General features: G+C 35.1%; 3 protein-coding genes across 5 annotated transcripts; 2 read left to right on the top strand and 1 right to left on the bottom strand.

Moving 5' to 3' along the window:
• The first annotated feature begins 3,755 nt into the window (after window positions 1–3,755).
• On the top strand, window positions 3,756–7,886 carry LOC117921025 (uncharacterized protein At5g41620). Of its 2 annotated transcripts, none has more exons than XM_034838776.1 (4): window positions 3,756–3,943; window positions 4,176–4,634; window positions 5,353–5,475; window positions 6,017–7,886. In XM_034838776.1, the coding sequence occupies exons 2-4, from the start codon at window positions 4,200–4,202 to the stop codon at window positions 7,433–7,435; spliced, it is 1,977 nt and encodes a 658-aa protein (XP_034694667.1). In that variant the 5' UTR covers window positions 3,756–3,943; window positions 4,176–4,199; the 3' UTR covers window positions 7,436–7,886. The 2 variants fall into 2 exon arrangements, with proteins under 2 accessions (XP_034694667.1, XP_034694668.1); XM_034838777.1 differs by having other exon boundaries at window positions 3,756–4,031.
• A 4,499-nt stretch (window positions 7,887–12,385) lies between these two features.
• LOC117920134 (putative pentatricopeptide repeat-containing protein At5g37570) lies at window positions 12,386–16,329 on the top strand. 2 transcript variants are annotated; one of them, XM_034837496.1, is made up of 3 exons: window positions 12,386–14,346; window positions 15,103–15,208; window positions 15,682–16,329. In XM_034837496.1, the coding sequence occupies exon 1, from the start codon at window positions 12,464–12,466 to the stop codon at window positions 14,147–14,149; it is 1,686 nt and encodes a 561-aa protein (XP_034693387.1). In that variant the 5' UTR covers window positions 12,386–12,463; the 3' UTR covers window positions 14,150–14,346; window positions 15,103–15,208; window positions 15,682–16,329. The 2 variants fall into 2 exon arrangements, with proteins under 2 accessions (XP_034693387.1, XP_034693386.1); XM_034837495.1 differs by having other exon boundaries at window positions 15,103–16,329.
• Window positions 15,457–18,099, bottom strand: LOC117920135 (IAA-amino acid hydrolase ILR1-like). The gene is made up of 5 exons (XM_034837497.1): window positions 17,662–18,099; window positions 17,033–17,158; window positions 16,609–16,923; window positions 16,140–16,268; window positions 15,457–16,056 (listed from the first exon to the last, which is right to left on the bottom strand). Exons 1-5 carry the CDS (start codon window positions 18,016–18,018, stop codon window positions 15,661–15,663), a joined length of 1,323 nt encoding a protein of 440 aa, XP_034693388.1. The 5' UTR covers window positions 18,019–18,099; the 3' UTR covers window positions 15,457–15,660.
• Window positions 18,100–21,656: the final 3,557 nt, after the last annotated feature.

Genomic DNA, 21,656 nt, shown 5'->3' with positions numbered 1-21,656 from the left:
TAATATTGTTCAACGCTAATTATATATCATATTTTCTCTTTGTCCAATTTCTTAGCAGCATAATATGAAGGCTCCAACCATACCTACCTGGTAGTCTTATGTTTCTCTCCCTACATCTTTTATTTTATTTTATTTTATTTTTATTTATTTATAGTTCTGAATCTATGAAATTGCTAGGGAAGGCTGGAGCCTTATCTACTTAATACTCCATATTTTTTTCTCTACCGCTTTTTTTGAGTTTAAATTTATTTAGTTATCATTCTTTTTAAATTGAAAAGATATAGTTTTATATAAAAGTAACATCAAAATATTGTGTGAGAAGATTGATGTGAATATGGAAGAGTATTTTTATTATTATTAAAGATGTTTAAAATTTCTATGAACAGTGAAAGATTTCATTTCACCATTTTTTTGGATCTAGAGATAAATTTATTTCAATTCTCAGTGATGCAGAGTTTGCTGATGCCTTCTTTGAGCGGAAGAAGTCTCTCTTTTTGTGTTTTTTATAGTCACTCTTCATGTGAAAGAGCATACCATTCTTTGCGAAGAGGTAAACTTTTTTTATAGGCTTTTGCAGATATTTTGCTAAATGCCAAAATGGCAAGGCCATTTGTTAAGGCGACATTAGTGGTGATCAAGCTAGGTACTTGGTTTGACTTGAAGGTAATAGACAACAAGGTATCCATTTTCTGACATATTTGACGGTACATTAACCCCATTTTGGGGTATTTCATGACGGACTAACATTTTTTAGGGGTATTTTATTTTCGAAGCATCAAAATGCATTTTCTATTTTTTATTTTAAAAATAAAGCTTCTAACTCTTACAAAAATTAAATAAGTCTTTCCTTTGTCCCTAAAACTTATTTTCAAAAATTTTAAAATTTGAGTGGTAATTTTTTTTTTGATACATGAATTTTTTTTAAACAATTTTTACTAATGCAAGTTTCTAATTTTTCTTTGTGTTTTATATTAAAATTAATATAACTTTTTTATTTTAAAATAGAAAATAGAAAAGAGAAAACGTACCCTAACCCTAATGAGTTATACCCTTTTTCTTTTTAAATTTTGATAGCTACTATTAAAATAGAAAAGGTAAGATTTGTAAGCATCAAACACATCCATTAAAATACTTCTTAAAAACATAAGATATAATTAAAATAAAAAGGTAAGAAATGTAAGCATCAAACACATCCATTAAAATACTTCTTAAAAACATAAGACACAAAATATAAATGTGGGGTAAGAACAATTATGGTAAAAAATTCAGAAATTGAAGGACCATCAAAGCAGCCAACAAACTTTGGAAGATGCTATACAGTTGGCGACTTGGTGCCTCTTATCGTTTTCCAGGGTTTAAAGACTTAAAAGGTCATGGTATTACATGTTACATCCAACTTGGGCGAGAGTTTTGAAGTTCGGCCCTAGCTATCCAATCTTGAATCTTCCCCACTTTCTAATCCAAAATTACAATTTAAAATTGTGGGGTTTGGCCCCTTATATCTACGAGTCATTTGCTTATCTTATCAACTTCCATATCGTTCCAAATTATTTGCAATAAATGAAATATTATGACTTATTCACCTTGTTAGGGTGTAATAATATCGTTTTTAAGTTTAAAGATGGGTCACTCAAATTATGCCTTTTAGAATAAGGTCGTAGGGTATGATGTCCAATGCTATAAAAGATTAGACCTACCCTTATTGATCATTAATTAGTTTTCAGATGAGATGGTCAAAGTTCGATCGTATAAGTGGTATCAAAGCCTAGAGTTATGAATTTGAGTTATGGGAGCATTACGTCGGGGGAGGGATTGTTGAGGTACAAAATGTCATTTTTAAACTTAATGATAGGTCACCTAAATGATGGCTCTTAAAATAGCCAAATGGGATGTGATGTCGAATGTCATAAAAGATTTGACCTACCTTTCTTAACCACTAATTGGTTTCTAGATGAGATGAGTTTTGAGTCACAAGAGCATCATGTTGGGAAGAGAGATTGTTGAGATGCAATAATGCCACTCTTAAAATATGATGATGGGTCACTCAAATGACAACTTTTAAAACAAACCTATGAAATATGATGCCGAATGTCATAAAAGGTTTGACCTATTCTAACTGGTCACCAATTCATTTATAGATAAGATGATCAAAACCCAATCTTAAACACCCCGTATCTATATATAGACTTAAGTGGCTGTTAATTACACATATAAATAAAAACCAGAATCATTCATTCATTTAGTGTTGAAGGCTTGATGTAAATCTCTATTTAATTCCTAATGTAGGAGCTGTCTTTGCAGTTTAGTTTTAGCACTTGATTTCAACACCTTACAAGCATAATGAAAAGTTTATATGTCAATTTCAAATATTTTGTAATTAGTCAATGAATCCAATGTGTTATTTTATCAAAGCATATTTATTTATTTTTATATATTTAAATTGTTAAACTATTAAACATGACTTAATAATATTTTACATTAAAGACTTCATGCTTCAATGGATGCCTCTTACCTTTGAAATAAATAAATAAAAATTAAATATTTTTTTAAAGATATAAGATCTTTATTCTAATGCTTTATTAAAATTATAAATTATTATTGTGTCAGTAGAATTGTCAATATAAACATATCAAAGGAAGAATACAAAAAAATACACAAATTCTTAATGTGGTTTAACAAATCATTCTTCACATATAAGAGAACATAAAAATTAGATACAATAAGTGTTGAGATATTAGGAATGCTTTCATTATATCATTCTTTCCTTGTATCATTTAGTGTTGAGATATTAGGAATGAGATATTATGAATATTGAAATATTAGGAAAGTTGGGATATTAGGATATTAGTTGTTATTTCCTTATATCATTATTTCCTTGTATCATTATTTCTCATTCTTAGAATGGTGATTACCCTCTATATATACTTTGTACATGAACGAATGAAAGAATGAATGAAAAAAACTACCATTTATCAATTTGAAGAATAAGCGAGTCCTTAAAACATCCTCACTTTTTGCATTCACATATTGAATTATGAGTCTTTTTGCTCTATTAAATGTCTCTTTCTTCCTCACATTTATCTCTTGCTCCATCAAGTTCTCTTACTCTTGTTCACAACGTTCGTGACCTAAAATATTTATAAAAATGAATTAAAGATAGCTTTCTAACAATTACATATTCTCATTTAATTTTATTTATATTATAACATTTGAGAATATAGAAATTATCTAAGATTTATTAAAAATTTACATAATAATTCCTTAAATAATATCTATAAAATATAAATGTAATTATAAAGAAAAATAATAAATTGAGAAGAGTAATTTTCTTTTATTTTTAATCCCTAGAAAGGGATTTTCCCAAATTGATAGGGTAAGTTCAAGATTAAGGAGCTACTTATAAGGGATGATGGTAAATAAAAGCCAACAAATAGGAAAGAAATATCCATAAACCTAATTTTTAAAAACTATTTTCGAAAACCTAAAATTTTCTCATGGACCATCCTAACTACGGTCTCCCTCAATTGTTACACATTTTCTGGCCAGCCAAACATAATCAAAAGGTCATGTGATCCTCAAAAGGTTGATGACTGCACACTGATCATTGATTACAGACTGGGAAAGAAAATAAATATAAAACATATATAAAAACAATAAAAAAAGAGAGAGAATAAAAAACTTTTAATTAATAAAAAATTTAAAGCCAATGGAATACTGCCACATTCTCCAACTCACATGAGCTTCCTCTCCTTTTGGCTTTGCTTTCTCTTTACTACTCATCCAAGCTACTAGGCTAGTGGTTGTAGAAAGTAGCGAGTAGATATCGACAGAGATCTCACCCTCCCTGCCAATTTATTTCAATTCCATTTTCAAAACCATGGAAAACTACGACATCTTATCTCTCTATACTGTTAGGGTTTCACTTACATTTCTGAACTAAACGGTATTCTTGTCCAAAATTTCCACTTCCCATTCCTTTTATTTGTTGTTGTTTTACATCTTGTTTGGTTGCCCAGAAAGCAAGAGAAACTGTAAGAAAACTTGGAGTCTAACGACACCCCTAATCGATTTTCAGACGCGTTACCACGTCCCAAAATTTTTCTTTTTCTTTTTCTTTTTCTCGTCAACCAAACAGCGTAAATTGAGTCTTACTGTTTGTCTTCTTTTGAAATCAGAGAGATCCTGGATTCGGAGTGATAATGCCTCGCCAGAATCACGGCATTCAAGGTCTGATCCCTGGCAAAATCAGGAAAAGGGGTTGTTCATCGTCGTCATCCACATCATCAGTGCTCCAAAAGTACAGATTCAAGAGGGCCATTCTCGTCGGCAAGAGAGGGGGATCCAGTACGCCCGTGCCCACATGGAGGCTGATGAACTCTCGATCTCCAGCTTCAGCAATGCGGGCTCTGGAGTCGCCGAGGTCGATGGGCGGCGGAAAAGCGAAGCAGGCACCCGTTTCGGCGAGGAAGCTGGCGGCGACGCTTTGGGAGATGAATGAGATGCCTTCACCGAGAGCGGATGATGAGAAGAGGTCGAAGAGAGAGGTGAGAGGGAGAGAAAGGGTTGCTAGGTCGCTCCATTCGGGTTCTCTGCCTCCGCATTTGTCGGATCCGTCTCATAGTCCTGTCTCTGAGGTGGGTTTTGGTTTAATGTGGATTATTCTTTGTTATAGGTCTTTTTCGTTGGCGAGAAATTGGGGAGAAGAAAAGAAATGACTTTTGAAAGATAAGTTTCATGTTGTTTTGGAATTGAAACTTTGGTTGTTGGGGAAAGGTTTTTGGTTCTCTGTTTGGTTGGTAAGAAAATGGGCAAAACGGGACCGCAATTTAATTTGGTGTTTTGTGTTTTATGTTGTCTTGGGGGTGGGATTCTGATTTGTCCTTAGGTGATGAGAAAATGGGGCCAAGGATAAAAAATACTTGACACATTTAAATCTTATGTTTTATGTTGTTTGGGAGTTGGATTTTCATTTCATGTGGGTTTCAATTGATCTTATAGTTGGATAAGAAACCGTGAAAAAAAATTTACATATATATTTTTTTTTTGTGTAAGGTTTCGTGGGATTTCCATTTGGAGTGGAATTTGAATTGATTTTGTGTTTTGATTTCTTTAATGCTCTATTGTGGGATTTACTTTATATGGATTTTGAATGGATCTTGTGGTTGGACTTCTATAGGCCCTATTCAATTTCTAAAGAACCATGGGGAAAGCAAGAAACTTAGTTTTTGGACTTCAGTTTTTTAAATTGTTTGCAACTGGAAAAAACTAAGACTGCTTAACTGAACAAGACAAATGTTTTTTTCTTCCCTCTCTGCATTAACAGCATTTTATTTTCTTTTGTTGATTTTGTAGAGGATAGATCGTTCTGGAACAAGTAGTTACCGAAGAAAAACATCATCCATTTCTCAGAGGCTTAGGCTTGCGGACCATAATGTTGGAGTTATGGATTCTCTTAGCAGTGCCAGCTTAATGGAGGTATGTCAAACCCTCAAGCTGTGATTGGATTGCTGCAAAAGATGACGAAAATGAAGATATCATAACTTTGATCTCTAAAATTTTCTTGACTCAACACAAGAAGGCAGAAATGCTGACTAGTGGAACCTAATTGAACCATTTCACTTACTTTTGTTTAGTTTTTTTCGAAACACAAACCAAAAGGAGAATACCCAAAGGTTGTTTTTTTTCCTACTTTTCATCTGTTTCAGTGGGCTATCAAACGGAGAGTTGCCTCATCTCTAAATGCTTCAATTTTTCTGTTTCTGTCTCTTCTTGTGTGCTTAACACAATGGTATTTGAATTTGGTTTTTGCTAACTTCTTTCAAATTTTTTGTTTGTCTCTTCTTGTGTGCTTGACACAATTGTTTTTGAATTTGGTTTTTGCTAACTTCTATTTGAATCTCTCTCTCTCTCTATCTTGCTCTGTGTGTGTGTCATGTTTGTTCTACAATACATCATTTAGATTGGAAGAACGATGAGAAGGATTTAAGTGCATCTGTCTTGTATTTTGTTAATGCAGATTGAGATTAGATCACGAGCCCAAACCCCTTCTGGATCCACAGTTGGAGTTAGGACCCGCTTGAAGGATGTTAGTAATGCTTTGACGACATCTAAAGAGCTGCTGAAAATTATCAGTCGCATTTGGGGTCATGAAGATCAACCTTCTTCAAGCATGTCTCTTATATCAGCATTACATGCTGAGCTTGAGAGGGCCCGCTTGCACATCAATCAGCTGATTCAAGAACAGCGTTCAGACCAGAGCGAGATCAATTACCTTATGAAGTGTTTTGCTGAAGAAAAGGCTGCATGGAAAAGCAAGGAGCAGCAAGTGATTGAGGCTGCTATTGAATCCATTGCAGGAGAACTTGAGGTAGAGAGGAAGCTGAGAAGACGGTTTGAGAGCTTGAACAAGAAGCTTGGGAGAGAATTAGCTGAGACAAAGACATCTCTTATAAAAGCAGTTAAAGAACTTGAGTGTGAGAAGAGAGCAAGGGAGATAATGGAACAAGTTTGTGATGAATTAACCCAGGATGTTGGAGAAGATAAAGATGAAGTGGAAGAAATTAAGAGAGAGTCTGCCAAAGTTCGTGAAGAGGCTGAGAAGGAAAGGGAAATACTTCAGTTAGCTGATGTGTTGCGTGAGGAAAGAGCGCAATCAAAAATTTCAGAGGCTAAATATCAGTTTGAGGAAAAAAATGCAGTTGTTGAAAAGTTGAAGAATGAACTCGAAGTTTTTATGAGGTCTAAAAAGGCTAAGGAAAAGGGTCGTGGTTCTCTGAAGCATGACAACTTTAGTGAGATTGCAGCATATTTAAGTAGAACTCATTTTGGGACTCTCCAGAATGAAGAAAATGAAGATGATGGAGAAGTAGAAGATGCGCTCGATTGTGAAGAAGACTCAGCTGAAAGTGATCTTCATTCGATAGAATTGAACATGGACAACAATAACAAGAGTTACAAGTGGACTTCTTCCAGGGTTTCTCGTGATCTAAGGAAAGTCCCTATTGATGAAGAAGAAACCAGAGTTCGGAATTCTACCTCTGGGAAAATGTCAAGGAGAAGCACTTCTCTACAGAGGAGCATGTCTGATGGCATTGATTGGGGCATTCAAAGTGAAAATCTCCAAAGTTCCAGAGACGGCTTAGACTGGGGAAGATTCTATGAACTTGAGAAGGAAGCACAAGGAAAAGGTTATGGGGATGAAATGCAGAGATACAAATCAGTGAAAGGTCTAAGGGATCAAATTTTGGCTGGCTCCAGGATAGGATCTGCCAGAGTTTTTGCTAGTCCTACCCGACAATGGGGACAGGCGTGGCCATCCCGAGATCCTAGCAGTGCAGCTCAGGAGAGACCTGCTACTGCACAGGGTAGTGGTTTGAAGTCGAGGCTAGTAGAAACCAAAGGTGAGGGCCAGACTGCAAGACGATCAAAACGGTGATGTTTCTCCTGTTGATTGATGTTTTACTCATATGAACCTTGAGAGCTGATCCTATCTTATCTGAGCTGGGGGGTGCTGAAACTGGTTTTTGGAAGTGATGATGGTGGAAGTCCAGAGATGGAGGCCTCCTGAATACAGGAAGATTCAAGCAGTGACAAGCTATCATTTTGCTGATAAATGCGTTGCTTGCTACCCTCCATAGTAGCTCAGCTCACAGCACTGGTTGCTGAATTTGAACTTTTGTCATGTAGGAATGGTTGTGTTTTCAAGTTCATTGTTTTCATTTAGCTTTTTCTTCCTTCTATCTTCTTTTTCCTCCTCTTTCTGCATTTTTTTTATTTTATTTTTTTCTGTAGAAAGTTGTGGTAATGACGATAGTTTCTCCTGTACAAAAACTTCTAGTATATTGAAAAATAAATATGGCAGAATTATTAAATATTTGCAGTTTAAATTTGTGTTTAAGTTCCTTTTCTAAAGGTAGCAATATTTGCTTTGGCCTTTGCTTTGAATAATAGTTCACACTGGGGAAACTCTTGGTTGAGTCAAAAGCCAATTCTAGTTGTTTCCATGAGGCACCAGTGAAAGTTGTGTTTGTATCGGGTGGTTTTTAGATTGTTGCTGAGATGAAAAGGGCCATAGTTTCCTGTGTAATTTGCTAGGGACGAACAAGTTCTCTATTTTCTTGACATGGGAGACTAAGGTGTTTTTTGTTTTTGAAACAACAACAACGTCGTTAAGAGGAAGGGATGAGTAAGAAGAGTCAAAATAAACGCTTGGTATTCAAGGTCGGGCATTCCTAGGAGCAGGTTTTACAGAGCGATCATTGTGTGAAGATAACAGTGAAGGTGCCGAGATGAGTGGGTTAACTACTTTAAAATTTTAAAATTTAAATCCTTGGTTTGCCAAAAAAGAAAGATAAAGCAGATGAGTAAAAAGAAGTGCAAGAAATGATGCGGGGATCCATCCTCGTAGAAAGTTTACCTATCCGTAAAACATGTTTGTTAGGGGTTAGGCCCGTCCCCCAACCAAAATCACCCTTCCCTCTCATCGCCCAATGCCCATCAACATCCTTGATTTCATCGCCATCGTATCCCTCACAAAAATGATTATAGCAAATTCCTGGCTCATGGTTTGCACGGAGAATGCCTCGTCTTGGGTACGCACGTTACACTTCTTTATGTGAGGAAGTGTTTCAAATTCTCAAATTCATAATTGGAAGACGTTTTTAACTTTTTACAGTTAAAGAAAAAGATTATATTAAATATATTTTTTTCATATGTGATTTTAATTAGATTTTTTTTTTATGAAAAAAAGAAAATTATAAGAAATATCTTTATACATATTCTAATTCATAAAAGAAAAAAAGTAATAAAATAGAGATACCGTTATAGGCATTATATTTGATAAATAGAAATTGAAGGTGGTGTAGATGTGAGGTCAAAACCTTTTGAACCTTTTCGTGTGGTTTTCATTATTTTATGTTCTTTCATTAATATATTTGTTTTGAAGTTTTCTCATAATAAATGGAATCTAAGTTTTTGTTGAAAACGTTTGAAAGAATTTTAATTAAAGGTATTTAAAAGAGACCTGGTTGTAGACATTTATAAGAATTTTGGTTAAAGATGTTTGGAAGTATAAAAAATTATAAAGCATAAAAAAATGATTGCAAAAAAAATTTTTGATTAAGATAGAGTCGATTATTCTTTCAATCATCAAAACATGATACTGCAAACAAGAAGATTTTATTGAACCACAATTTAAAGAAACTACCACAATTTAAAGAAACTATGACATATGACGAGAGCAAGTTGCATAAAAAAAATTATTGGAAAGTGTTTTAAATTCTTAATTGAAATTTGTTTTTTTTTTTAAAAAAAAAAGAATATTATATAAAATTGTAATTATATTCTTCATAAAATAAGAAAAGTTGAAGAAGAACAATTACACAAGGTGGAGATACGAGGAAGATTAGTGGAGCAAAAGGATTTATCACATAGTAGATGTGAGGAAGAGTAAGAGATATGGCGACATAATTAACCAAATAATTTTATACTAATATGTCAACATTTATGCTTAAAGGTAAAACCTTCAACCTGATTATCTTCAGAAAGGAAATACGGGGATTGTTACAAATGCCTTGGGGAAATGCAATCTTTATAAGAACAGGAGTTTCCTTTATTCATGCCACATTCACTCAACATCAATTCAAGCTCTGAGTCTAACACTGTCATTCAATGAACATTGGACAGCTAGTACTCTTCCACTGAATATCTAATCCCAGGCCCAGACCTAGCACTGTGATGTTACCTAATTATAGTCTGACAAGATGCAGGCATTCAAGATGGTTGCGACCCTTAGCAGATTCTCCGAGATCTGGAAGCACCGAATAATTGATCAGCCATGATCGAAAATTCAAAAACATGGAGAAATAAACAAAGGAATTCCCCTTTTTCAATAAAATATACCTTCTAGTTTCCCAAGATGGACCAATATCATAAATTCTCAACCAGTAATCCAAATGATCAATACAGGCTTCAAGAGATACCTAGATCAGCCAATATAGACCTATCAGGAAAATACAAAACAAAACAATCAGCCGAAAGAGATTCTCCTTGATTGTTGGGCCCAGACAAAATGGTTCCCTAATCCCATATGGAAGCTGAACTGCCTCCAGAGCATGTGATTGTATCTGGGGACAGAGCTCCATTTAAATCTCCAGGAACGCATTCTGGATGGTCTTCCTAAGTTTGATAGGCAAAACTTATATTACTAACAGCTCCTAATCAAAACTGGACGCGCCAAATTACACATGGAGTAAAATAAACAAATTAATAAAAGAAAATTATAATGGTCGATAATTAATTGAATGACTGATAAAAGTCACTGTCAAAATTATGATATGATACAAATATGGTAACTTTTTCTGCTCAGTATATTGATTGGCTGAAGGGAATAACATTGTTACAGACATCAGTAACAGTAGCAAAGCTCTACCTCTAGGCTCTAGCTTATAATTCAGTTCTTAAAGGTGGCATCCCATTATCCCAACAGAAGAGGCCGGCCACCTATTTTCACGGGCAGGTGGCACCATAAGCAGGGATGATGATGATCTCTAGATATAACCTGGTAATTTTGATCAAAGACCAGCTTCACATTGCTCAAAGTGCTTATGGTGAGGTGTTCTGTTATCTAAAAGAAATTTAAAACAATGAACAGTAGTATCATGCTGGCATGCTCCTACGTTCCTTTATTTCACATGACAAACACATAGATAACTTGTACATCTAAATGTAGGGGGCTCTTCTCCACGTGTTCCTTTTTCAACACGGACACCTTGACTGTCTAGCATAGGCATGTAACCCATCCAGATCATTCCGTTCGGATCAAGACTAGTTCCATCTGGCATTAGGTATAGGAAAACCCTTTTCCCCTACAAGGCCACACGGCAAGGAGAGTCACCCTCCAAATGGGAAGGACTATCTAGTCAAGTCTTCTAGACCCACTGGCATGCATGATCATTCATGTCTGACATGTGAGCGGCCGATGGTACTCCATTTAACCCACAAGTCCATGTCACTTAATTGTTGTACATAAACTCAAATCGCTAGTAGATTGAGAGGACAAACGACTACACAGTCCAACATCATGACATGTCAGCTGATGACACTTACCAGCCATAAAAAACTGTGATGATTACCCAACCACCTATAAGACAATCATCATTACAAAAGAAAATCAAAGTGCCTAATCAGCACTATAGTGATAGTCCCATCAGCCTTATATAAACCCTCCAAAAGGCACAAATGAGGTACGTGCACATACGCCCATTCACTTTCTCATACTAAGCAACTTGAACCATTCTCGCTTGACTTGAACTTTGGAGGGGCATGCCTGGACCACCCGTCTAGATATTCTTTTGTATAGGAAAAGAGTCTATCTAGTTCCATTCTTGCTAGACAGATTCTCAGAAAGACACAAAAAAGGGAAGAAGGTTGTCTCACTTTAACTAAGTTAAACAAACCTTACTCTAATTGGCTCAAAACCAACACTAAACATAATGTATAAAAACTCATGTAAATGTATATGTGATTTTCATACAAGTTTTTTCATTAGATTTTGATGAAAGATTTTCAAAGAACGGTTTATCAATATTATAATACAGTATAGGAATGACATTACTTTAAAAGTTAGTTTAGGGATTAAATTGAAGTACGGGTGAAAGTATACAATAACTTATCCTTTATTTTATTCAAATAAACATGTTTAGAGCCAAATGGAAATGATTTGAGTAAAGGTTCTATCTTATAGTGTTTTGTTCCTATGGTTTTAATTAAATACCGTGTTAAATATAGTCATCAATTTTTTTTAAATCATGAAATTTTTTAATAGTTATTTGATTTAAAAATACCTATTTATCAAAGGAAATGATTTAAAAAGAATATTTCTACATACAAATATAGTATTTAAATGGTCAAATATATTACCTTTGATGAAAAAAATGTATAAAATACTAATTATTTTTTAAAACAATTATTTGAAATTTGTATTTTATCAACGTTTTTATTACCTATGAAAAGACATTTTTCCCTTTATCAAATCAAACAATATAAACAACCTTAAGAAAGACCTATTTTGAGAATATTATTTTCCTCGGACGTCTATTAATATAATATTTTAAAAATACAAGATATTATATTGATGGATATAAAGGTAGATCAAACTTATCCAATTTTTTATTTTATTCAAAATAGAAAAAATAAATTTCTTCCACAAAAATATAATTTAATAATTTCGAAGACTCCTTTATAATTCCCCCCAAAAAAAAAAAAAATCCTAAAAATAAGAAAAATTAAAAGTATAAAAGAAAAAAAGAAAAAAAAAGAAGGATGATCTGTCACGGAAAGAGCAATAAACAGGAGTTTTGCGCTGGGGAGTGGGGAGGAGGGTTGTAAATCGGGGTCTCTGAATGAAATCAGGTATAGGGAAAGGAGAAAGAAAAGGCGATGCCAAGCCATCATCTTCCTTCCTATGACTTTTATCCGCCGGTACACTGCCCTCACCTTCCCTGATTACCTCCCAACTCTCCGAAGCTTCGACACGACCTCATCTATCTCAACTCTCCTCAAAGCCTGCACGACAACCTCTACTCTCGAACAGGTACACGCCCGTATCATCCGCAAGGGCCTCCACCAAGACCATTTTCTTATATCCCAATTCCTCACTCTCTGTAATTCTCTCTCTAACTTCTCTTACACTACTAGCGTCTTCAACAGCGTTTCCTCTCCCAGCACTGTTCTGTGGAACACTTATATCAAAGGCTACTCTGAGAACTATTCCGTTTCCCTCACCGTCTCGCTTTTTATCCGCATGAAGCGGTCCGATGCTGTTCCTGATAAATTTACGTACCCCTCGTTGATTAAGGCTTGCTCCAAGGTGTGTGGGGTGAAAGAAGGCGTGGCATTTCATGGGTCGGCAGTGAGGTGTGGGGTTGGAGGTGATGTCTTTGTAATGACGAGTCTGATCGATTTGTATGGCAAGTGCGGGGAGATTTTGTGTGCACGCAAGGTGTTTGATGAAATGGGCGAGAGGAATGTAGTTTCTTGGACGGCTATGATTGCTGGGTATGCCAGTTTTAGTGATTTGGTGGAAGCCAGGAAGTTGTTTGACGAGATGCCGGAGAAGAATGCGGTGTCCTGGAATGCAATAATAAGTGGGTACGTGAAGTGTGGGGATTTGAGGAGTGCTAGGAAGATGTTTGATGAAATGCCTCACAGGAATGTGGTTTCTTTTACGACGATGATCGATGGGTATGCTAAGTCGGGGGATATGGCATCGGCGAGGTTTGTTTTCGAGGAAGCCCCAGAGAGAGATGTCGTTGCATGGTCTGCTTTGATATCCGGGTATGTGCAGAATGGTCAGCCTAACGAGGCCGTGAAGATTTTTCTTGAAATGTGCTCTAGGAATGTTAAGCCGGATGAGTTCATTATGGTAAGTCTAATGTCGGCTTGCTCCCAAATGGGTAGTTTGGAACTGGCTAAATGGGTTGATGATTATGTGAGAAAAAGCTCAATTGATGTTCATCGGGCTCATGTCATTGCTGCTCTTATAGATATGAACGCAAAGTGTGGGAGCATGGACAGAGCAACTAAGTTGTTTGAAGAGATGCCAAAACGGGACTTAATCTCTTATTGTTCTATGATGCAAGGGCTATCTATTCATGGGTGTGGGCCTCAGGCGGTTAGCCTCTTTTCTAGGATGCTAAATGAAGGGCTGACTCCAGATGATGTGGCATTCACAGTCATCCTGACGGCTTGTAGCCATGCAGGGCTTGTTGATGAGGGATGCTATTACTTTGAGTCCATGAAAACTGACTACTCTATAGTCCCTTCTCCTGATCACTATGCATGTATGGTTGATCTTCTTGGCAGGGCAGGCAGACTGAAAGAAGCCTATGAGCTTTTAAAGTCAATGCCTGTGGAACCACATGCTGGTGCATGGGGTGCACTTCTTGGGGCTTGTAAGTTACATTGTGATATTGAGCTAGGTGAGGTGGTTGCGGATCAACTTTTTGAGCTTGAGCCGCAAAATGCTGGTAACTATGTGTTGTTGTCAAACATATATGCGGCAGCTGAACAATGGTTAGATGTCTCTCTTTTAAGGAACAAGATGAGGGAGAGGGGGATTAGAAAGATACCTGGTTGTAGTTGGATTTAGTTGATGAGGTTGAGTTGAGTTTCCTGACACACTCTTTTATATGATGCTTGGTGTTGAAATTGTCGAAGGACATTTTGCTTGCTGATATTCATCCCATCTCTGAAATTTTGGAGGGGATTTTATTCCCAGAGATTCAACTTGTATATGAAATGTGATTGAGTGCTCAAATGAATTGCTAGACTCGGAAGACCAATCCCGTAAGTATAGAAATTACAATGTGGTTTTGGGATTAATGCAGACTTGAGATTCTTATTGCACTTGATGTGCGTGGAATTCTTATTACTTGTTGGATGAACTTGCCCGCTTGGTTGTAAGAATTCATAAAAAATGATTGTGGCTGCAATAGTTTCCTTTAACTTACTGCTGCAGTAAATTTTGTTTTTAACTTATTCATATATCTGTACATTATCATTTTTTAATGGAAAAGGTTCTATAAAGTTTTGAATATCAAATCAGATTGCCTCTTTAGTTATTCAAGCAATTGTCAATACCAAAGACTTATTGCAGCTCATAAATCTTGTAATGAAGCCCGTATAGCTCCTATCTGAATTCCTGAAAACCGGTGTGACTTGGTTATTCTAGCCATATAAACTTTCTTTCTCATTTGTTTTAGATTAACAATTTCCGGGCTTATATATATGTAGCCCAAGTTTTTAACTGTAAAACCTGTCTCGGAGGATACCCCATGGCTAATCTTTTATACTCTTTCCATACTAAGAAGTACTATATCTATCTCCAGAAATATTATTTGTAGTATTGATGGTTATGATCAATTGCATGAATATCCATCTGCAAGTAATTGTAATATAGTTTTAAAGTTAGATGATATTTTTTTCATGGAATATCGAGTTGTAATGTTGATGGGTCATTTGCATATCCACAATCGAACTCTTCTAGTGAATGAGCTGATTCTTTGTTCTAATCTGTTTTTGTTCTTCTACCCCTTTTTTTAGGAAATATTGGAGCATAGCGTCACAATGCTTAATGATTCTCCAGTGACATGTGTATACCAAGGATCTCCTGCAGATGCTTTGCAAAATCTGGAAATCTGGAGCTGAGGTAAGATTTTAACAGCCAAATATCAGGGAAGCATGCTGGGTATTTTTAGAGTGAGAAGTCGTTATGATTCAACCAAAGGGAAAGTGAGTATTTTGCTAGAGTGAGAAAGTGATACCTAGAGATCATCATGCCTTCAGCATTCTTGACCATATTTTGGAAAATCACATTCCAAATATCAGTGTATCAGCAAGAAAGATTCTTTAGGAACCTTGGATCTATTCATGGTATTCCTTTCCAACTATATTGTGTGGATTTAACATTTAGCTGTATATCAATTTATAAAGTTCTCATCGAAGAAGTTTAAGTTCATATATCTAACAAATTAGAAGGGTTACACAATTTGACATTTTCTTTGATCAATTTCTGGTAGAATGGTAATCACACTTCTCTTGGACAGTAGAAATAAGCTGTTTTGGTTCCCAATATAAGTTGAACCTGGAACATATTGATCCCTAGATGGTTCCCACTTGCAGAACTGAATCTGCAGCATGGCTATCCAAGTAAGAGATTGCTACAGCGGCATGGAGAGCTGCTCCTATGGGAAGTGCTGTCTCATCAATAACAAAATACGGTGAGTGCAATGGCTGATCAGATTTCAGAGTCTCGTTCTTTATTCCAAGCTCAAACATTACAGCTGGTACTTTTTGGGAATAGAAGCTGAAATCCTCTGCTCCCATGGTTATTGGTACAAGCTGCACATTGGGTTCCCCAAGTAGGATCTCTCCAACCCTTTTGGCATGCTCATACAACTCTTCATCGTTATCTGTCGGAGGATAAGGCAGTGGTATTTCCTCCCTGAACTCCACTACAGCAGTACAGCGGTGCACTGCTGCCTGTGACTCTATGATCTGTAAGTGACTAGTATTTACTGCTCTCTTTCATTGAATGGTAATGATGAAAAACAAGAAAAAAAAAATGAAGGCACATTTACCTCTTGGATCCTTTCCTGAATGTATGAGAGACCTTGGGAGGTCAAGCTTCTATAAGTTCCCCCAAATTCCACGGACTCTGGGATTACATTTGCTGCCTGGCCTCCCTTTATGAACCCAACTGTCACCACCTATATATGATTGGAAGTGAATTGATGAGTCTTTGTATATTTATTTTGTTTTATTTTTCAATTGATTGGGAAAAGTAGACTAGAATGATATTATGGTATAACCCAGATCCAAATTCAATCCTATAGGAGTAGATCAAGTGATGCCATGGGAAGCAAAACTAGATAGATCTGCTTAAAATGGATGGAACACTTCATCTCCAGCATTATTATAATTTGGTCCATTCAGTCCTAGGTTCCGCCTTTTGGAGGGGAGGAATTGCTAGGGTGAGGGGATGTTGGGGACTTTGATTAATTACCAACCTATAGGGCCATGGTTCAGAAAGGGAAGGAGAGAGATTACCCTAGCCTCAAGTGGATCTGTCTCTCGAGATACAATCTGTTGGAGAGCAACGATTGCAAGGGATGCTGCAAGAATTGGATCCCTAGTTTGGTGCGGACCTGCTGCATGCCCACCTATCCCTTTAACAGTGGCTAAAAACAGCCCAGCACCAGCCAGCATAGGACCAGGTCTTGAAGCAATCATACCAGTCAGTATCGATGGCATGACATGCAAACCGAAGATGGCATTGATGTTGTCGAGTGCACCATGTTGTAACATGTGGTAAGCACCTGCGTAGCCTTCTTCCCCAGGCTGAAAAACTAGCTTCACGGTTCCCTTCAAAACATTACAAATTTACAATATGGTGTCATGTCATTTAGTGTCCCAGAAAAGATCTTGAACACATTGTTGTCTTTCTTCTGTGATTATAGAACTAAAAAGTTACCTTTAAAATTTCCCTTTTGCCTTGGAGTAACCTAGCAGCTCCAAGCAGCATTGCGACGTGCGAATCATGACCACAGGCATGCATCTTTCCATCGATCTTGCTTCGGTGTTCCCAGTCTACCAATTCCTTCCAAATGGTAATGTTGGTTTCAAGGGGTTAGACGCTTGACATACAAAGATATGATTTTTAATTTGTGATACCAGGAACTTTACAGGGCTCTGAAAAAATGGAACCAAAAGCACAAAATTGAGGTCAGGAAGGCAAAGCAGGTTGCCAGGTTCAACCGAATGCCTGGAGCCCCTTCTGGTCTTAGAGAGTGGGATTTGAGTTTTTAAGAAGCGACTGATAGCTCCATCCCGTACCCCACTTAATTTATCATACCTTTGCAATGGAGACTCGAGGAATGATTGTAATCTGTGACTAAACAAAGTTTGGAACAACCTGAAGTATACAAAATTATAATAAACTCAAGTGACGTATTAAGTTTGCTTATGATCTTTGTAGCAGGATGATTTCACGGAATGAGGTCGGTAAAATCTGGATGGATTGTGGCAAACAATTCAATGGGATTACTAAATCTTATGTAGGGCAACATGGGAGGAGTAGAGAAGACAGGGAAGAGAACAGACCTGGAGAGGAAGGGCATCCATGTCTGCACGGAGAGCAAATATGGGTTGAGCCCCAGACCCAATCGTAGCCACCACCCCTGTCTTTGCAACAGGCCACTCGTACCTGATACCGAGCGAGTTTAGCTCATCCCTGATGAGTTGACTCGTCCTGTACTCCTCAAACCCCAGTTCCGGGTACTCATGAATTCTCCTTCGGACCCCTCTTATCCACTCCAACAAGTCTGCCTCCCTTGCCGATTCCAGCAGCTCCCGACCCAGCCGCTCCATCTCCCATCCGGTACGAGTCTGAGTCTCCACAGCCCATGTACTCTGGTAAAGTAGCGTCCATACCATCAGATACCACCATATCGACTCCATTTGCTCTCCAGCCTTTGTTGCCTCTTGGCCTTGAAATGGTGGATTTTATTGCCTTACCTTGTGCGTGCATAATAACGTAGGGAAAGTTTCATCTACCCCTACAGGGAGAGGGTTGGTCTATGTACCGAAATTAACGTTTCGGTACCCTACCCATACTTTTTATCCAATAACAGCACGACACATGTTAAGTTACCCAAAATAAAAAAAAACAAAAAAAACCTCCTTCAATAGGTCATCAACTGGTTAGCCAATATTTTAATGGGATGAAATTGCATTAATATATGGTGTGGTCAAATGCAAACTCTTGAGTCTTTTCATTATGCCTAGATTCAAACCTAGCAGGTTGGGACTTGGGAGAGACGAGAGATCCCGCAGCTGGACCCTAAAAAAGGGAGAGACTTGTCTAAAGCAAGACAAAAGAAATAAAAAAAAATAAAAAATCAGAGTATTGCAAAATAGGCGGAATTTCAAATATTCGTTACTTCTATGATTTTATATAATAATATTTATTTTATTTTTTAATTTTATAAAAATACATGATAGAAGGATAATATTGCTAGTATTGTTGCTCATTTTGGTATAATGCAAGAAAGTTATTATTCTAAATTTTGCTTCTTATTTTTTAATTGATTTAATTAACATTATCCAATGCCATATGCAGGTCAAGACTTAGGACTAACCTTCAGCTAGACTACTTAAGGCTTTAAGCCTTCAGCAATGAAAGTTTTACACTTGCAAGTAATAAAAGTTTTAGTATTCGATAACAATAGACTGGAATAATATGACTAATATATGAATAATATAACTGAGGAATAAATAATGTGATTAAGGTTAAAAAAATGTTATCAAAGTATGAATAATGTGATTAAAATATGTAAAATGTGATTGATGTATGAAAAATGTAATTGAGATGCAAATAGTGCAATCAAGGTATAAATAATATGTTCAAGGTACAAAAAATATAAGGAATATAAAATAAATATATATAGTGAGAAGAGTATGAAAAATATGAGGATAATAAGAAAAATATTATATTTATTTATTTATTTTACTTTAATTATATATTTTTAAATTATATTTATTGCAAATCCAACCCATATGTGTTATGATTTGTCCTAAATTAATACAATACGTAGACGGCCTCGTTTAAATGAGACTTTGCGTTCTAAGTTCTAACTACGTAGTTCAACTTTATGCTTAAACGAGAGTGTGGGCCTTGTCAGTTGTCACTGCCTGGTTTGTACGATTCATCCATTTGATTTGAGAGAAAAAGATGGAATTAGATAGTGGCATTGGTGTTTCTATAATGACCACATCGATTCCTTCTCAGTCACTTCTGAACTTTCTTTCGTGTCGGGCATTGAAACCTCAATAGAGAGGCTTGTTTGGGTAAAAACTTCCAATTTTCTAGACGTTGTTGGATCATTTTTGTGGATTTTGAACATATCAAACAAAAATAAGTCTCTGTCCCAATTCTGAAGACGTTACGTGTTGGAGTTCAAAATTTTTATTTTTGGCCTCCTTTAATAGCTAGAGGGAGGGGTTCTCCAACAATATGCCTTTAATATCATACCCAATAAAAATAAATAAATAAAATAAAACAAAAAGAATGCAAGTGTGTGTGAGTGCTTCGATGCTTCAGTGTGGGTCAACATTTCGTCTTTAAAATGTTTAAATTTAAATTATATTTAATTTATCGCATAAATTAGAATATACATATTTTTTTTATATTATTTTAAAAATGATACGGTTTTAAGTCGTAAATAGCTTTTTGGGTTTTTTTTAATTCCTTTTTTCCCTCGTAAATATGAATATAAAATAAAATAAAAATCTTAATAGCCTATTGATATATTTTAAATTTTTAGTTTTAATTTTGGTTATTATTTGATTAGGTCTCCAGTGATACTTAAACTCATCTATTATATTAATATATTATGTAATAATAATAAAAAATAAATAATAATAATTTATTATGTAATATAAATTATCAATAAATTAATTATATTTTCAATTTTTTTAATATTTATATGATGCCGTTTTGATTTCAGTATTTTAATGCAAAATTAAAATGAAAGCTTTTTATTAATACAGACTTCATATGAATGAAGTTAATATTACATTAAAATAACATAATGCTTAAATAAGTTATTTTTAATTAATTATATACAAATTTATAATATGGTATTTTTCAAATTATATTCATAATATGAGAGACAAATTTGTAAAAATAAAAGGTTTTTAGACTTTTTTTCTCCTTTTATAAAATAATTAAATTAAATTCATTACTTCTCATTAGTTTGGATGCACCTCTATTTTCTAAAAAAAAAAATATAGAAAATGGTAATAACTACTTTATAAAATATAATAACTTTTAGAGACTTATATTAAAAAGGCAATAAATTTTAAAAGCTATTTAAAAAAATTGGGGTATTAGAAAATTTTTATTTCCTCAATTTTTAAGATTTTTGAAAATAATTTTTAAGGAGATATCATAAAGCCTCTATTCTTTGTATAATAGTTTCTAAGGTTTTTAAAAAATAGAAAATATATACTTCAAAGCCTTAAATTTAATAATACACAAATGTAAAGGCTATACTCTTTCTATAAGAGTTTCTAAGCTTCTATTTTTAAAAATAAAAAATAGAAAGATACATTCTATCACGTATGAAGCCTCTCTCAATTATATATTATTTATTATTTATTTTAAGCTCAAATAACTTTTATGATTTTAAAATGTGTTTACAAAATTAAGAAGATTCCATAAGATAAAATTGTGGGACCAAATGAACAAGATACCTCATATAAGATTAATAATGTAGATATCATCCACTCTAGGTCGAAAAGACTTTTATTACTTTAAAATACACGTCTATAAGGTTAAGAGGAATTCATAAGACAAAATGATACAATTATGGAGCTAAATATACACACCTCTTGTCAAACCAATTGTATGTTTTAAGCCTCAATGACCATTCAAACTTTAAAATAAGCGTTTACAATGTTAAGAAGATCTCATAAAATAGGATTGTAGGTCCAAAAGAGACATATCTCTCTTGTAAAGTCAAACAAACTTTTACATTGGAATTGAGAATAAACTTTAATACCATTTATAATAACCCACTTTTAATTGAGTATGTCTGCTCTTGGCTCAAAGGATCCTTACAACATTAAAACGAGTCCATAAAATTAAAATGAATCCATACATATATATAATGTTAGAAATCTTTTCGTTGGATTTTCCCATTTTTCCCTTTGTTTAAAATTTCAGCTCACTTTTCTATGTTTTTTTTTTTTTTAAAATAGGGAAACAAGAGATGCATTAAAAGTGCCAAAAAGAAAGTGCACCAAAGCATATAGTATGCATACAACGATTGCCAAAAAAGGAAAGGGAAACAAAAACTACTCCTTCCCATAATGAGGATCCAACCAATCAATAAAATCACAAAGGGACATAGGGCCTATAACTATGTACATCTTAGCTTGAGAAAACAAGTAACGAAGGAATAAGTTTTTTAGCCTTAGCATGGAGAGTTCCCTATTCTCGAATGACCTATTTCTATCTTCCAAATTATCAAAAGAGACACAAAGAGGTTGCCCCTTACGCTTTCTTCTACTTCCTTCCAACAAAAGACCCATGC

This window comes from Vitis riparia, chromosome 8 (genome assembly GCF_004353265.1).
Source record: "Vitis riparia cultivar Riparia Gloire de Montpellier isolate 1030 chromosome 8, EGFV_Vit.rip_1.0, whole genome shotgun sequence".
Taxonomy (NCBI): domain Eukaryota; kingdom Viridiplantae; phylum Streptophyta; class Magnoliopsida; order Vitales; family Vitaceae; genus Vitis; species Vitis riparia.
The sequence above is the reverse complement of the archived record's forward strand: the minus strand, read 5'-3'. Positions and strand labels throughout refer to the sequence as shown.

Excerpts from the sequence above, each read along its gene's own strand:
- LOC117921025 (XM_034838776.1), top strand. The coding sequence starts at position 4,200 with ATGCCTCGCCAGAATCACGGCATTCAAGGTCTGATCCCTGGCAAAATC. Across the intron at positions 4,635-5,352 it reads CTCATAGTCCTGTCTCTGAG|AGGATAGATCGTTCTGGAAC; the intron begins GTGGGTTTTGGT and ends TTGATTTTGTAG. Across the intron at positions 5,476-6,016 it reads GCAGTGCCAGCTTAATGGAG|ATTGAGATTAGATCACGAGC; the intron begins GTATGTCAAACC and ends TTGTTAATGCAG.
- LOC117920134 (XM_034837496.1), top strand. The coding sequence starts at position 12,464 with ATGACTTTTATCCGCCGGTACACTGCCCTCACCTTCCCTGATTACCTC.
- LOC117920135 (XM_034837497.1), bottom strand. The coding sequence starts at position 18,018 with ATGGAGTCGATATGGTGGTATCTGATGGTATGGACGCTACTTTACCAG. Across the intron at positions 17,159-17,661 it reads TGGATGCCCTTCCTCTCCAG|GAATTGGTAGACTGGGAACA; the intron begins GTCTGTTCTCTT and ends ACCATTTGGAAG. Across the intron at positions 16,057-16,139 it reads TTCAGGAAAGGATCCAAGAG|ATCATAGAGTCACAGGCAGC; the intron begins GTAAATGTGCCT and ends AGTCACTTACAG.